The sequence below is a fragment of the Toxorhynchites rutilus genome, chromosome 2 (genome assembly GCF_029784135.1).
Source record: "Toxorhynchites rutilus septentrionalis strain SRP chromosome 2, ASM2978413v1, whole genome shotgun sequence".
In the NCBI taxonomy this organism is placed as follows: Eukaryota; Metazoa; Arthropoda; class Insecta; order Diptera; family Culicidae; genus Toxorhynchites; species Toxorhynchites rutilus.
The window spans coordinates 99225265-99237491 of NC_073745.1; the positions used below are offsets into that span (position 1 = coordinate 99225265).

General features: G+C 44.7%; 1 protein-coding gene across 1 annotated transcript in view; it reads right to left on the reverse strand.

Moving 5' to 3' along the window:
* The window catches only part of LOC129764537 (protein argonaute-2), a 64918-nt gene that overhangs the window by 36439 nt on the left and 16252 nt on the right, over positions 1 to 12227 (reverse strand). The window contains exon 4 of the mRNA XM_055763721.1: positions 6872 to 7231. Coding sequence (XP_055619696.1) covers positions 6872 to 7231 — 360 coding nt within the window. The remainder of the gene's footprint in view (positions 1 to 6871; positions 7232 to 12227) is intronic.

A 12227-nucleotide genomic window follows, 5' to 3' on the forward strand; every position in this document is an offset into this window, starting at 1 on the left:
GTCATTCACATTTTGGTGACTAAACAAGTGAAATGAACTCTTTTTGTTAATAACAACCTTTTCGAGCAGTAGCAGTGGTAATGCTTCATTATGGTCAATATTAGCGCAAATGTAATCCTAAATAACTTATAACATTCCAGTAAGACATTCAAGATGCTTGTTATTCCCCAAATAATTTTTTGGCGCACAACCTTAACGCTTGCTTCGCCATAACGTCAGTTTTATGCATTGATGCATTCTCAAAGGCACCAACGAAACCCTTATGATGACGGAAAACAAACTATGTTAACTGCTTGGAAAAAAGACGGAATTATGCCACACAGCTTGTATTCTGCTGAAACACCCATCAATGCGAATTCGCTGATGAGTTTGTCAAGAGCGACCGCCTTCACCACCAGCGGGGGGAGCTTGATTTTGGTTGCTGCCTGGGTAACGGCGTTTACATTTTCGACCGACGCGCCGAAATCGCCTACTCCGCTGTTATTCGATGCGGTGTCCCACTCGCTAGGGCTCGGTTCAGTGCGAGCGCTTTTCAATGCACATTGCGTGCGTCATTAGCTTGCCTCGAAATTTTATTGCCTCTGGCAATGCGTTCGTTTTTTGCAGGGCTCGAGCCTGCATTCCTCTTCTTCTTACTCATCACACACTACGCGAAGCGTCCAATTTATAACGCGAAAAACAGAAAAACAGAAACAGTAAAACCAAACGACGATATCCAAGTTGGATTACCACTGGTGGGGTCCAATCTTAGATCGAAGCGCAGCGAAAGCAAAGTGAACTGGATTGCTCAACAGTCCGATGCCGAATGAAAGTTTGTCTCAGCGAGATCCACTGTTTATACTCTAGGCAAGTATTCCCCTTCATTCTTCTACTTTTTCTTTGCTCACGGAGACTTTGAATCCTACGATTTCCCCTGCGTCGATCGTCGATAAGTTGCTCGTTATTGACAGCTCTGTTCGGGAAAGCACACAAATGGATAGAACAAATGAATGGGAAAATGGAAACGCTTAAAGTTTACATGAATTTTGACCATTTACAAACCAAGGGATTCTAATGTTTGGCACATTAAACAAATCTTACGGAATTTCCGATTCCTTTAGTATGTTCAGCGCCAAAATCCGTTCGCGTCAAAAATAGTTATTAACGTTAACTTTATTTCATAAAAACGTGACCTGTTTTCTGATTTGGCACCCTTAATGAAAGACGTAGTTCTACGTCAAAAAAACAAATTGAGAACTGTCAGGAGTAAAAACTCATAAGAGAAAAATATCGCGAATGTGTAGTCACGCGTAGTGATCCCAGATTTTTTAAATTAATCGTTCATCAGCTAATCGAATACTTTTCAGCAGTTTGTTATTCGATACGATTAATCGCCCCAAATAATCGATTCATCGTCACACTGAGAGAAATAGTTAGACAAATATTTCTCATTTACTAGCCATCTGGAATCAAAAAGTGTTCATTCTGCCAGAAAATCTAAATTTGCGTTGACGACATTGAGTTTCGTTTACGAATTTAGGGGAGCGTCAACGATAATGATTGATTTTCAGGATAAAACTGCAGCAGCCGTACTTTTTTTTTCTCTGGGTTTGGATCGATTAAACGACGTAAATTATTCGTTCGCTTCGATTATTGGTTGTGCAGTATTTGTTCGAATAATAATCGATTTCTGTAGGAGGTATTCGAATAATCGAATCATAGTCGATTATCGTGGTTCACTAGTCACGCGCCGAGTTGTTTATTTAAATATATGTATATAATTGAATTTGAATTTGCCATTTTTATTCGGTCTTCGTGTCCGCCCGAATCTATCCACCACATTGGGGACCCCGACCTAAATAATCGCGCAAAAATCCGGTCGATACTAGCGCGTTTTGTACGTACAAATTTTTGCGTTAATACCGCCTTTTGATTTTCCTACCCGACTTGTGCTTCGCCCAAGCCGAAGCTCAGTTCAAAGTGGATCAAATCCGCCCGAAAATAACAAATATCAAGCAATTGAGACGAGATTGTCGGCACCCGGATGCAGGATCTGGTTGCTGGGCTAAATGGGGACGATGGACTCATGAAAATGTTGTTCCTGCAGCGTCTTCCGGCAAACGTAAGGACCGTATTGACGATTCACGATGGCACGCTTGCTAAATTGGCCGAAATGGCTGATAGGATGGTTGATTCTTCCGGCTCACACGCAACAGCAACTACATTGCAAGCGCCATATCTGGCACAGGAGGAACTCGGTGAACAAATCGCTTACCTCACAGCAGAAATTCGAAAGCTCAAAGGGCTAGGTAAAAGCAGAAACATTCGAAGCAGATCGTCGTCACGGGTGCATCAGAATTTCGACGATTCAATCTGCTGGTGCCACAAGAAGTACGATACAAATGCTCACCAGTGCCGCGAGCCGTGTGTTTTTAAAGATAAGCCAAAAACTAAGCAGTCGCTCATCTGTCACGGCGGAGGTGGGCGCTAGTAAGCGAAGCCGTCGCTTAACCGTTTTCGATAGCACTAATAATATTCGATACCGGATCGGATGTTTCGATCCTACCTGTTTCTACTGCGCGCTGCAAATAGTACGAACATCCCGGCTTTCGACTAAAGACCACAGGCGGGGTGGTGTTGAAAACGTCCCTTCACGTTGTTACAACAATCAACTATGATCATACATTTCGGCCTTTGCTTGAAGAATTTCAAATCATAACACGTCCATCGATGTTACACACAGAAGTTCGCCATAATGTTACGCACCATATTATGACTTAAGGACGCCCGACCGCTTGTGAAGTACGTAGGATGTCGCCAGATAAGCTGTTATTCGCTGAACAGGAATTTCAAACGATGATGGATCTGGGCATTTGACGTCGCTCCAGTAGCTCATGGGCTAGCCCGTTACATTGCGTGCCCAAGAAATCTGGACAACTGCGCTTCGTCGGCGATTATCGCAAGTCGAATAACATGACAGTCCCAGATCGTTATCCTGTTCCACACGTCCACGATCTACTGAACTCCACTAGACTCCACGGTATGTCAATATTCAGTACTATTGACCTTGAACGGGCTTACCATCAGATACCCGAAGAGGAAGAAGATATATCAAAAATGGTAATAAACCTACCTAAATGTAAATTTGCGAAATCAGAAGTCGAATTCATCGGCTACCTCGTCGGGAAGGATGGTGTAAAACCGTTACCCAGCAGGGTGGCTGGATTGGATCTGTATTAAATTTTACTCGACCAATGACGATTAAGGACCTTCGGCGATTTCTCGCACTTGTAAATGGATACAAGCGGTTGTCCGTCAAGATTCTAGAAAAAATCACGGAAAATCAGCCGGAGAAGTTCTGCAACAAATGGTCGATGGGACATGGCAGCCGCTAGGCTTCTTATACGGAGAAATTTTCATCGAGTCATCGTAATTATTCTACTTTTGAACGGGAGTTGATAGCCATGAAAATGGCCGTCAGATGTTTTAGACAAGTATTGGAGGGGCGCCGATTTACGATATTAACCGATCATAATCCTTTAACGCATGTCACGACTTCGAATTCTGCTTGTCGTCTACCCCACGAAGAGAGAGCGTTGCTATACATTTCTCAGTTTACCCCCGATATCAAACACATTAGTGGGATGCACAACATGGTTGCTGATACGTTGTCTAGAGTTGATACCATCAGTTCTCCTTCGCTGATTGATTATCGAACCATTGCACTGGACCAAGATACCGATGCAGAGCTACAGAGGTTACTCACATCGACTAGTTCTTCGTTAAATCTGGAACAAGTTACCTTGCAGTCATGTTCAAAACCCATACACTGTGATGTCTCTGTAAATGGCTCCGTTCGTCCAAATGTTCCAAAGCCAAATCGTCGCCTGATTATGAAGCACTTCCATAACATTACCCATCCTGGCATACGATCCCGAGTTGCCCGAGTTTCTATCAAGAAGATTCGTATGGCCAAAAAACAACAAAGATGTCGCCGAGTTCGTGAGGAATTGTGTAGCATGCCAGAAATCAAAAGTTCAACGTCACATAACTGCGCCGTTTGGCTTGCCTAAGTGTCGCTTCAATAATATCCACATTGATTTAGTGGGCCCATTATCACCATCTAAGGCCACGTTTACCTGCTTACCATTGTAAATCGATTTACCAGATGGCCCGAAGCAATTCCACTGGTGGACATGACAGCACTCTACTCTCAGTGGATCTCGCGATTTGGCTGCCCTGAATTCATATCAACGGATCAAGGCCGCCAATTCGAGTCGGAATTATTTAGCGAATTGACGTCTATACTTGGAACAAATCATACTCGAACAAACACGTACCACCCACAAGCAAATGGGATGGTCGAACGCTTCCACCGTAAACTGAAGGAAGTAGTCATGTGTGTAGACGCAAAGAAATGGTTCCTCCGTCTTCCTTCGATTCTACTGGATTTGAGAACCACATTCAAAGAGAACTTAAACTGCTTTGAATGTAAATCGTGCAGAATTTACGTCTGACCTTCGTTGTGTTCTTCTTCTTCAATGGCACTAACGTTCCTAGAGGAACTTCGCCGTCTCAACGTAGTATTACTTCCGTCATTTTTATTAGTACTTAGTTGAGATCTCTATGCCAAATAACACGCCTTGAATGCATTCTGAGTGGCAAGCTCTAGAATACGCGTGATCACAGTGCAAGTCGGAGGAAATTTCTTTGACGAAAAATTCCGCCGACCAGAACGGGAATCGAACCCGAACACCCGGCATGTTAGTTATGACGCTAACCACTCGGCCAAGGGAGCACTCGTTGTGTTATGGATCAGATTAGACCGGTAGAAACTAAACATCACGCAAAAGAAGAAAAAAATCGTGAGCAAGAATTTGAAGGATTGTACACATTTTTTCATTAGTTACGACGGTGTAAAAAATCGTACCAGAGGCCATATGATGGACCCTATCCTGTCAACCGATCGTACAGACAAGTACATGGACGTTATGATCAACCAGAAGCAGCAAGGATATCTATAGACCGGATCAAGCTTGCATACACTACAATCGACATTCCGTCCGATAGTTCCGGAACTAGCAAAACTATAGCTACCTCAACGGGCCACCGAGTTAGGGGTAACTGGGGGGAGCCTGTGGAGATTGGCACACCCCTGGTTGCCACTTACACCTACACAGAGAGAACTGTCAGGAGTAAAAACTCACAAGAGAAAAGTAACGCGAACGTGTAGTCACGTGTCGAGTTGTTTATTTAAATATATATAATTCAAAAAGTTAAATTTGCCATTTTTGTTTGGTTTTCGTGTCCGCCTGAATCTGTCCACCACAGAGATAACACCAGATCTCGACGTTTTATGCATTTTGAAGTCATTTGGCATCGAACATTTTTTTTCGATTTTCATAACTTCATGTACTCGCCCATCGGGAGATCTTCGAGGCTCAAGAAATCAAGATTTTGAGCGTTTTGAGGCACCCCTAAATCATGTCCGATTGAGCTGAAATTTTGCACAGGTCATTTTTTGGGGCCAATAAACAAAATGCAGGTGGTCGGTTCTTTAATTTTTTATGATTATTGACGTAGGACTACGTCTTTCATTTCTATACCGGGGTGTAAAATCAAAGGTTCGAAAGTGTTACGTCAGAGACCGAGATTTTGAGCGTTAATAGCTCCTAAACAGCTGAGCGAAATGGTATGATAAACCCTTCATTCGAAAGATAAGATGTCTACGCATTATATACTTGTTACCTCTTGATCCAAAAACTTGTTTCAATAGCTTCAAAATTGCTTTCAAAACGGAATATTGAAATCATCAATCAGTATATAAGCGAGCGCTAGGAAATCAACTCAGTTGCTTAGAGGCGAATGAACTGAAAAGTTTAAAGCCTCTTAAATCCAACATCATCATCATCAACTCAGTTATAATTGAGCAGCGATTGGTGCATGTTGTCGCTGTTAGGGTGAAGTTAACTTCGTTCATCATGAAAGCGCTGATGAACGGTGTCACCAAGAGCCTGTTTATGCACTTTAGGCCAGAAGGGAGGTGGCATCAGGAGGAATGTGATGCCACTGAAAAAGCGACCAAGGAAGTACCAGCATCGAAGAACGGTTCCGCTTGAGTCATCGGAGCAGCCGCCACACACACACACATACACGTGCGCAATTCTTTTCGTTTGGTTGTTATCCAGCATCGAGAAGATTCCGGAAAGATGTTATCATTGCTGAAAAATAATCTGCCAGTTCCCCTTGGAATGAAAATTACATTCAAGCGAAAGAGTTTATTTTAATGTTTTCTATCCCTATAATACTGCGACCAAATACATTTGGTTTTGTGATTTTTCAATCAAGTGCAATTATTCTTCCCCATCAGTAGAACATTTTCGTATCCAATATTGGATGCATAAAACATTGTGCTTCCAACGTAACGTTCTCGTTTCCGAAGTCTCCCAAATATTCATTTATTCATTCATTCAGAATGGATTCAGATTCAACTTCAAAAGAATGATCACTATATCAACGATAGTCTTACGTCAACCTTCCGGTTATACCACAGATATAACCTACTTCCTTTTTCTATCGATATCGATAGCGCATGATGGGTGCAATTGCTTCGTATGAGCACATGATGGACACAGTGAATGCCATGTATAGCAACCTGCGCATGATGTAGTATCTCTTCTGTGTGGAAAGCATTAAGGTGATGATGAATATGCTATCCAGCATGGTAACAGGCGCACTTAGAAGGCGATTGAGGGTAACAACATTTGAAACAACCTCAAAATTGCAGGACAATGACGTTTAGTCGCAGAAACTTTTACCGTTCGTTCAATTATAAGCCCTTATAAGCCCGAATAGTGTGAATTGGTTTATGAAAAAGATAAACTCGACTTACTCATGAGTCTGTTTGCCGCCTTGCTGAGTGGGATGTTGTTGTGGAGGCTGTTGCTGTTGTTGCGGTGGACCCCGTTGTTGTTGTTGTTGTTGTTGTTGTTGTGGGGGCTGCTGTTGTTGGGGAGGGCCCCATTGTGGTTGTTTTGGAGGATGCTGCCGTTGTTGCGGTGGAACCCATTGTTGTTGTTGTTGTGGGGGCTGCTGTTGTTGTGGAGTAGCCCATTGTGGTTGTTGTGGAGGCTGCTGCTGTTGTGGAGGACCCCGTTGTTGATGTTGCTGTGGATGCTGCGGTTGCCTTTGTTGTTGTTGAGAGTGCTGCAGTTGCTGTTGCGGGTCCTGCTGTTGTGTCTGTTGCTTTTTTCTAAAAATAAATTAACATGTGTAAGCGGGGTTGTTTACAGTCGGGCGGCACGATAATTATCAATGTTTCAATACGAACAATGTTTTGAAATACGAATGAAGCGGGTGTGGATTTCGTTTTATCTCTCTTCAGGTACTGTGAATGGGGAAAATGATTTCCTCATGCAGAATTGCGACAAACGCTTTTGTACAGTGTCGGACGAAACACTATCACTGCTCAAGCAAAACAAGAAAATTAATTGTTTCACGGTGGTATTTTGTATTTTTCGGATCCTGGTAAGTATCTATCATGTAAACAAGAAGTATGTAAGGTTTTTTAATTCTCGAATTCTAGTTGCAGTCAACGAGAAATGAATCGTGCGCATAATTGCACGGAAACACAATGGTCAACGGAGTCTTCGTAACCTAATTGATCGCGTGTCCGCTACTAAGCGAACAATCATTAGCTTATAACCAAGGGCCCTCAACGGACCATCTTTGTTTGTTATTCTAGCTACTACGTCCACGAATCAATAATCATATAATCACACTCCACATACGATCGACCTGCTGCATCGGTAATTAAATTTTTTTTTAAAAAATCCACAAAATGTCCAAGGCAGACAGCAGCCAACGCGAAATCGCAGAGTGCTTGGGACGATCCAAAATCTTCGTGTTTAATGCCCTCTACAAAAAATCGAAACGACTGGACGCCCAAGGAAAACAACCACGAAGGATGATGCTGTCATAAAGCGAGTCTCCAAGAAAGATCCCTTCAAGGGACGAACTGAACTTGTCCGTGAGTTCCCAGACAGTTCAGCGGCGGCTGGTGGAGCAGGAGCTAGGCGGTAAAAGCCCCCGGAAGGTCCGGATGCTGACGCCGAAGCATCTGAAGGTACGACTGAAGTTCGTGAAAGACCACTTCGATTGGGTCGAACCGGAGAAGGAAAAGCAGTGGCGAAATATACTGTGGTCAGATGAGACGAAGGTAAACCTCACCGCCTCGCACGGAAAAACTTGGGTCCATCGCCCAATAGGCGGCGCTTACATGCCACAGTATATCACGAAAACATTCAAGCATGGGGGAGAGAACATTATGGTGTGGGGGTGCTTCTCCTGGTAAGTGGTTGCCCCCTGTACTGGGTGGATAAGATCATGGATCAGAACCAGTACACCCAAATCTTAAGGGATGTTATGCTGCCAAACTCCGAGAGGGAGATGCTCCTGAAATGGCAGTTCATGCAAGATCCGAAACACACTGCCAGACATGGAGACGTCATGGAGTGGCCAACGCAGTCACCGGATCTGAACCCTATAGAGAACCTATGGGAGATCGTGAAAAGGTCGGTGTACACAGAGCGATCGAAGGACCTGATCACGAACGCCACTTCACAGTGAAAACGTAATTAAGTGCATATAACTTTGCATACAAATCATTTCGTTTTCACCGTGAGCTGACGTTCGTAATCAGGCCCGAAGAATATGCATAAACTGTGGGTAGGATACAAGCTCGTTGGTACACCATCCCAGTCACCTCGTGCCAGAAGCTGGTGGAATCCATGCCGAACCGGGTGCGTGAAATGATGCGTGTCAAAGGTTACACGACGAAGTACCGACCCTAGATTTTTTTTGTCTTTATTAGAGAGATTTTCAGCCTTAGGCTGGTTCATCTCTTGCAACGATGAAGAGGCCTTAAGGTCTCTTTCTAGTTTTGGGGATTTCCCCTATTTACAATAAATTTCTTTAGCGATCTCTAGCGATTCGTTATTCTGTTCATTAATCCAGTACGTATCCACATTTCGTTGTCATGTCGTTGATTCCATTACACTCGGTCAAACAGACCAGTGTCTTTCAAGAAAGAAAATACCGCTGTGGTCATGGTTGGTTCGTTTCTCAGGGTATCTCTGATACTCCCTGAGATGTCGTATGTCGATCTAGGGCCCTCGTATTGAGGACAGTGACATAGAACGTGTTCGACTGTCTGGTGTACGCGACATAATGTACACTGAGTTCTGAATTCCTCGCCACCACCCATGTTGTACGAGAATATTGCGTGTCCTGTCCTTAGCCTCGACATTTTTTTCTGCTCTTTGTGCCCCTTGTGGTCTTCCCATTTGGTGATGTCACTTTTGATTTTGCGAAGGAAGAAACTTCTGGTTCCCCTCCGACCGGCGCGATACCATTCTTCAGCCCATTTTTTCTCTATGGCTCTAGAAACCCATGATTTGGAGTCATCTGCGGGAACGCGGTTGGTGAAGAGTGCCTGTCGTCGACCTGATCCTGCGAGTCTATCTGCTTCTTCGTTTCCAGGGACTCCGGAATGACCTGGTATCCAAATAAAGGTTGTGTGCGGTTGTGCGTTTAGCAGGATTTCCTGAATCCATAGGTGTTTGATTGATTCTGATTCAAGTGTAGAGACGACGCTGGCTGAGTCAGTAAAAATGGCGATTGGTCGATTCGATGGTGTTGTTGCTGCGATAAGGGCTTCTGCTGCTTCTGCCGAGAAAACTTTGCACGGGTCCGGTAGGCGGTTAGAGGTGACCAGATCAGGTCCTGAGGCACCTATACCTACCTTCCCTAGTGCCAATGAACCGTCCGTGTATCGAACGGTGTGGTTTGCATACCGGTTTCTAATCAATTCAAGGACTGCCTTTTGGATGTCTGTCGGGTTGGAACCTGCTCTAAAACTATTTATGATTGAGTAGTCAGTCTGTATGCTTGGAAGGTTCCAGCCTTTTGTTCCACACCAGTGGACCCTGGACACTGGCGGGAGCTCTTGGCCAGTAGTATCTCTAAAGAGGCGGTTAGCCTCGGTTAGGAGGAACCCCTCCCCGTTTCGTACGGATTTTCTGGAGGCAAAATTGAGTGCTCTATGACATATCACTTTATTGAGGAAGTAGCGAAAGGGGAGTTTGCCGCTCTCCACACAGGCCGCATCACAAGGAGTCGATGGGAGGAGTCCGGATGTTATTTTAATTGCTCGGTGGTAGATAGGTGCTAGCTTGTCCAGAAGGGTATGGATACCGATGATAGTAAGCTCCAGCCCGTAGATGTCTGGAATTAACGATCGCGTTCCCGACGTTGAGTCTGGTGTCCCTGTTGGCGTTCACATGCCGACTTGCTAGGGATTTGAGAAGATTGATGCGACTACGACAATCTTCTTTCACTCTGTCGCAGTGTGGACCGAAGGATAACTTTCTGTCTATGGTTACACCGAGGATTTTTAGCGTGTTCCGCGTGGATTTTTAGCAGTGCCATTGATTTTTATTGGTGCGTTCAGGATCCAATGGTTTGAGTCGCATATGTGTGTGTACTCGCTCTTGGCTGCCGATAGTTGGAAACCGACGGAGGAGGCCCACCGTGCCGCCCACGCCACGGCTTGAGAGAGTTTTCGTCTAAGGGCTTTGACTGTAGCCATTGCAACCATCAATACTACATCATCGGCATAGACGAAAATTCGGATTCCCTTCAGAAGATGCTCAAATACACCGTTCATCTTGATCAGGAAGAGGGTCACGGCGAGGACGGAGCCTTGAGGGACACCCGTCTCTTCGTTGAATGGTCTGGATTTGTGATTGCCGATCATGACTTGAAAGGAGCGTAGGCTCAGGAAACCTTTGATAAAATGTAGCATATGGCCACCAATACCCCAGTTGGAAAGTCGTCGTAGTACCGCTGGTGTCCAAGCTCGATTGTAGGCTTTAGAGATATCGAGAGTTGCCATTTCAACGTGAAGGTTTTCCTTCCTTGCCTCGTCCAATGCTTGAGTTAGCGTAGTCATGTATGTAGTTGTACCACCTCCTGGGCGAAACGCGTGTTGTCGAGGATCTAACAGATTTTTGTCGTATAGATATTGCGTCAATCTACGGTTGACCATCTTTTCCATAACCTTACATGTACAACATGTGAGAGAGATAGGACGGTAATCTTCAGGGACTCGTCCGGTCTTGTTGGGTTTTTTTTATGGGAACCACTAAACTTTGCGACCATTCCTGGGGGAACTTGCGTTCAACCCAGATACGGTTAAAGATGTCGAGCAGCCTATTTTTTCCGCGTAAGGTTAGTTTCTCCAAAAGTGGATATCCAACCTCATCTGGCCCCGACGATTTTCCTTTAGCAGTGGTCAAGGCAGTGGCTAGTTCTTGTAGTTGAAACGGCTGGTTCAGGTGCGGGTTGGGATCAATACTGGGTAATTGAACACTGGATATCGAGTCCCGTGATACGTCATTTTTTCTAATGAATTCAGTAGAGTATCCGTCCAGAGCCGATAGGGAATAGAAGTATTTGCTTAGTATGTCGGCTACAGCCACTGGTTCCGTAACCGTTCTGTTTGAGATGGTGAAGGCAATTCCCTGACAGCTTCGCTTACCGGATAGGGCGTTTACTCGTCGACAGAGCTCCGTCGAGGTGTTGTTATTATTTACCCTGTCAATGAATTCTTACCAGCTGGCCGTTTTAGCGTCGCGTATTGTCTGCCTATACTCATTCCTTAGTTTGCGATACATTTCGGTTAGTACTTCTGTGTTTGGATGGCCTTTAGGAAGCCGCTTAACTGCCCTTAGAGCTTTCTTTCTCGCTCTAACAGCAGTTTTGACTTGTGGGGACCACCAACGTGTTGCCTTTCTGCCTGGCGTTTGGCTGGTTCGGGGGATGGCAGTGGTTGCAACATCATATATACCATCCGTGAATTTTTTTATAGAGATCGGGTCAGGATCCCGGTCAAGACGATTCATGAGTTCAATTATGTTATGCTGATACACTTCCCAGTTCGCTTGATCATATAACCAACGGGGTCGCCGGGAGAGTGTAACAGGCTTGCCATCAGAGTGGATGATGATGGGATAGTGGTCGCTTCCCATCGGGTCATTATGAGTCAGCCACAGAAGCCGACGAAGCAGATTACGACTGGTAAAACTAAGATCGATCGTGGTTTCGGTTTGGCCACGTATAAAAGTAGGGGATCCGTTGTTCAGGACTACAAGGCCTAACTCGTCTGTAGCCTCGAGTATGTCGATTCC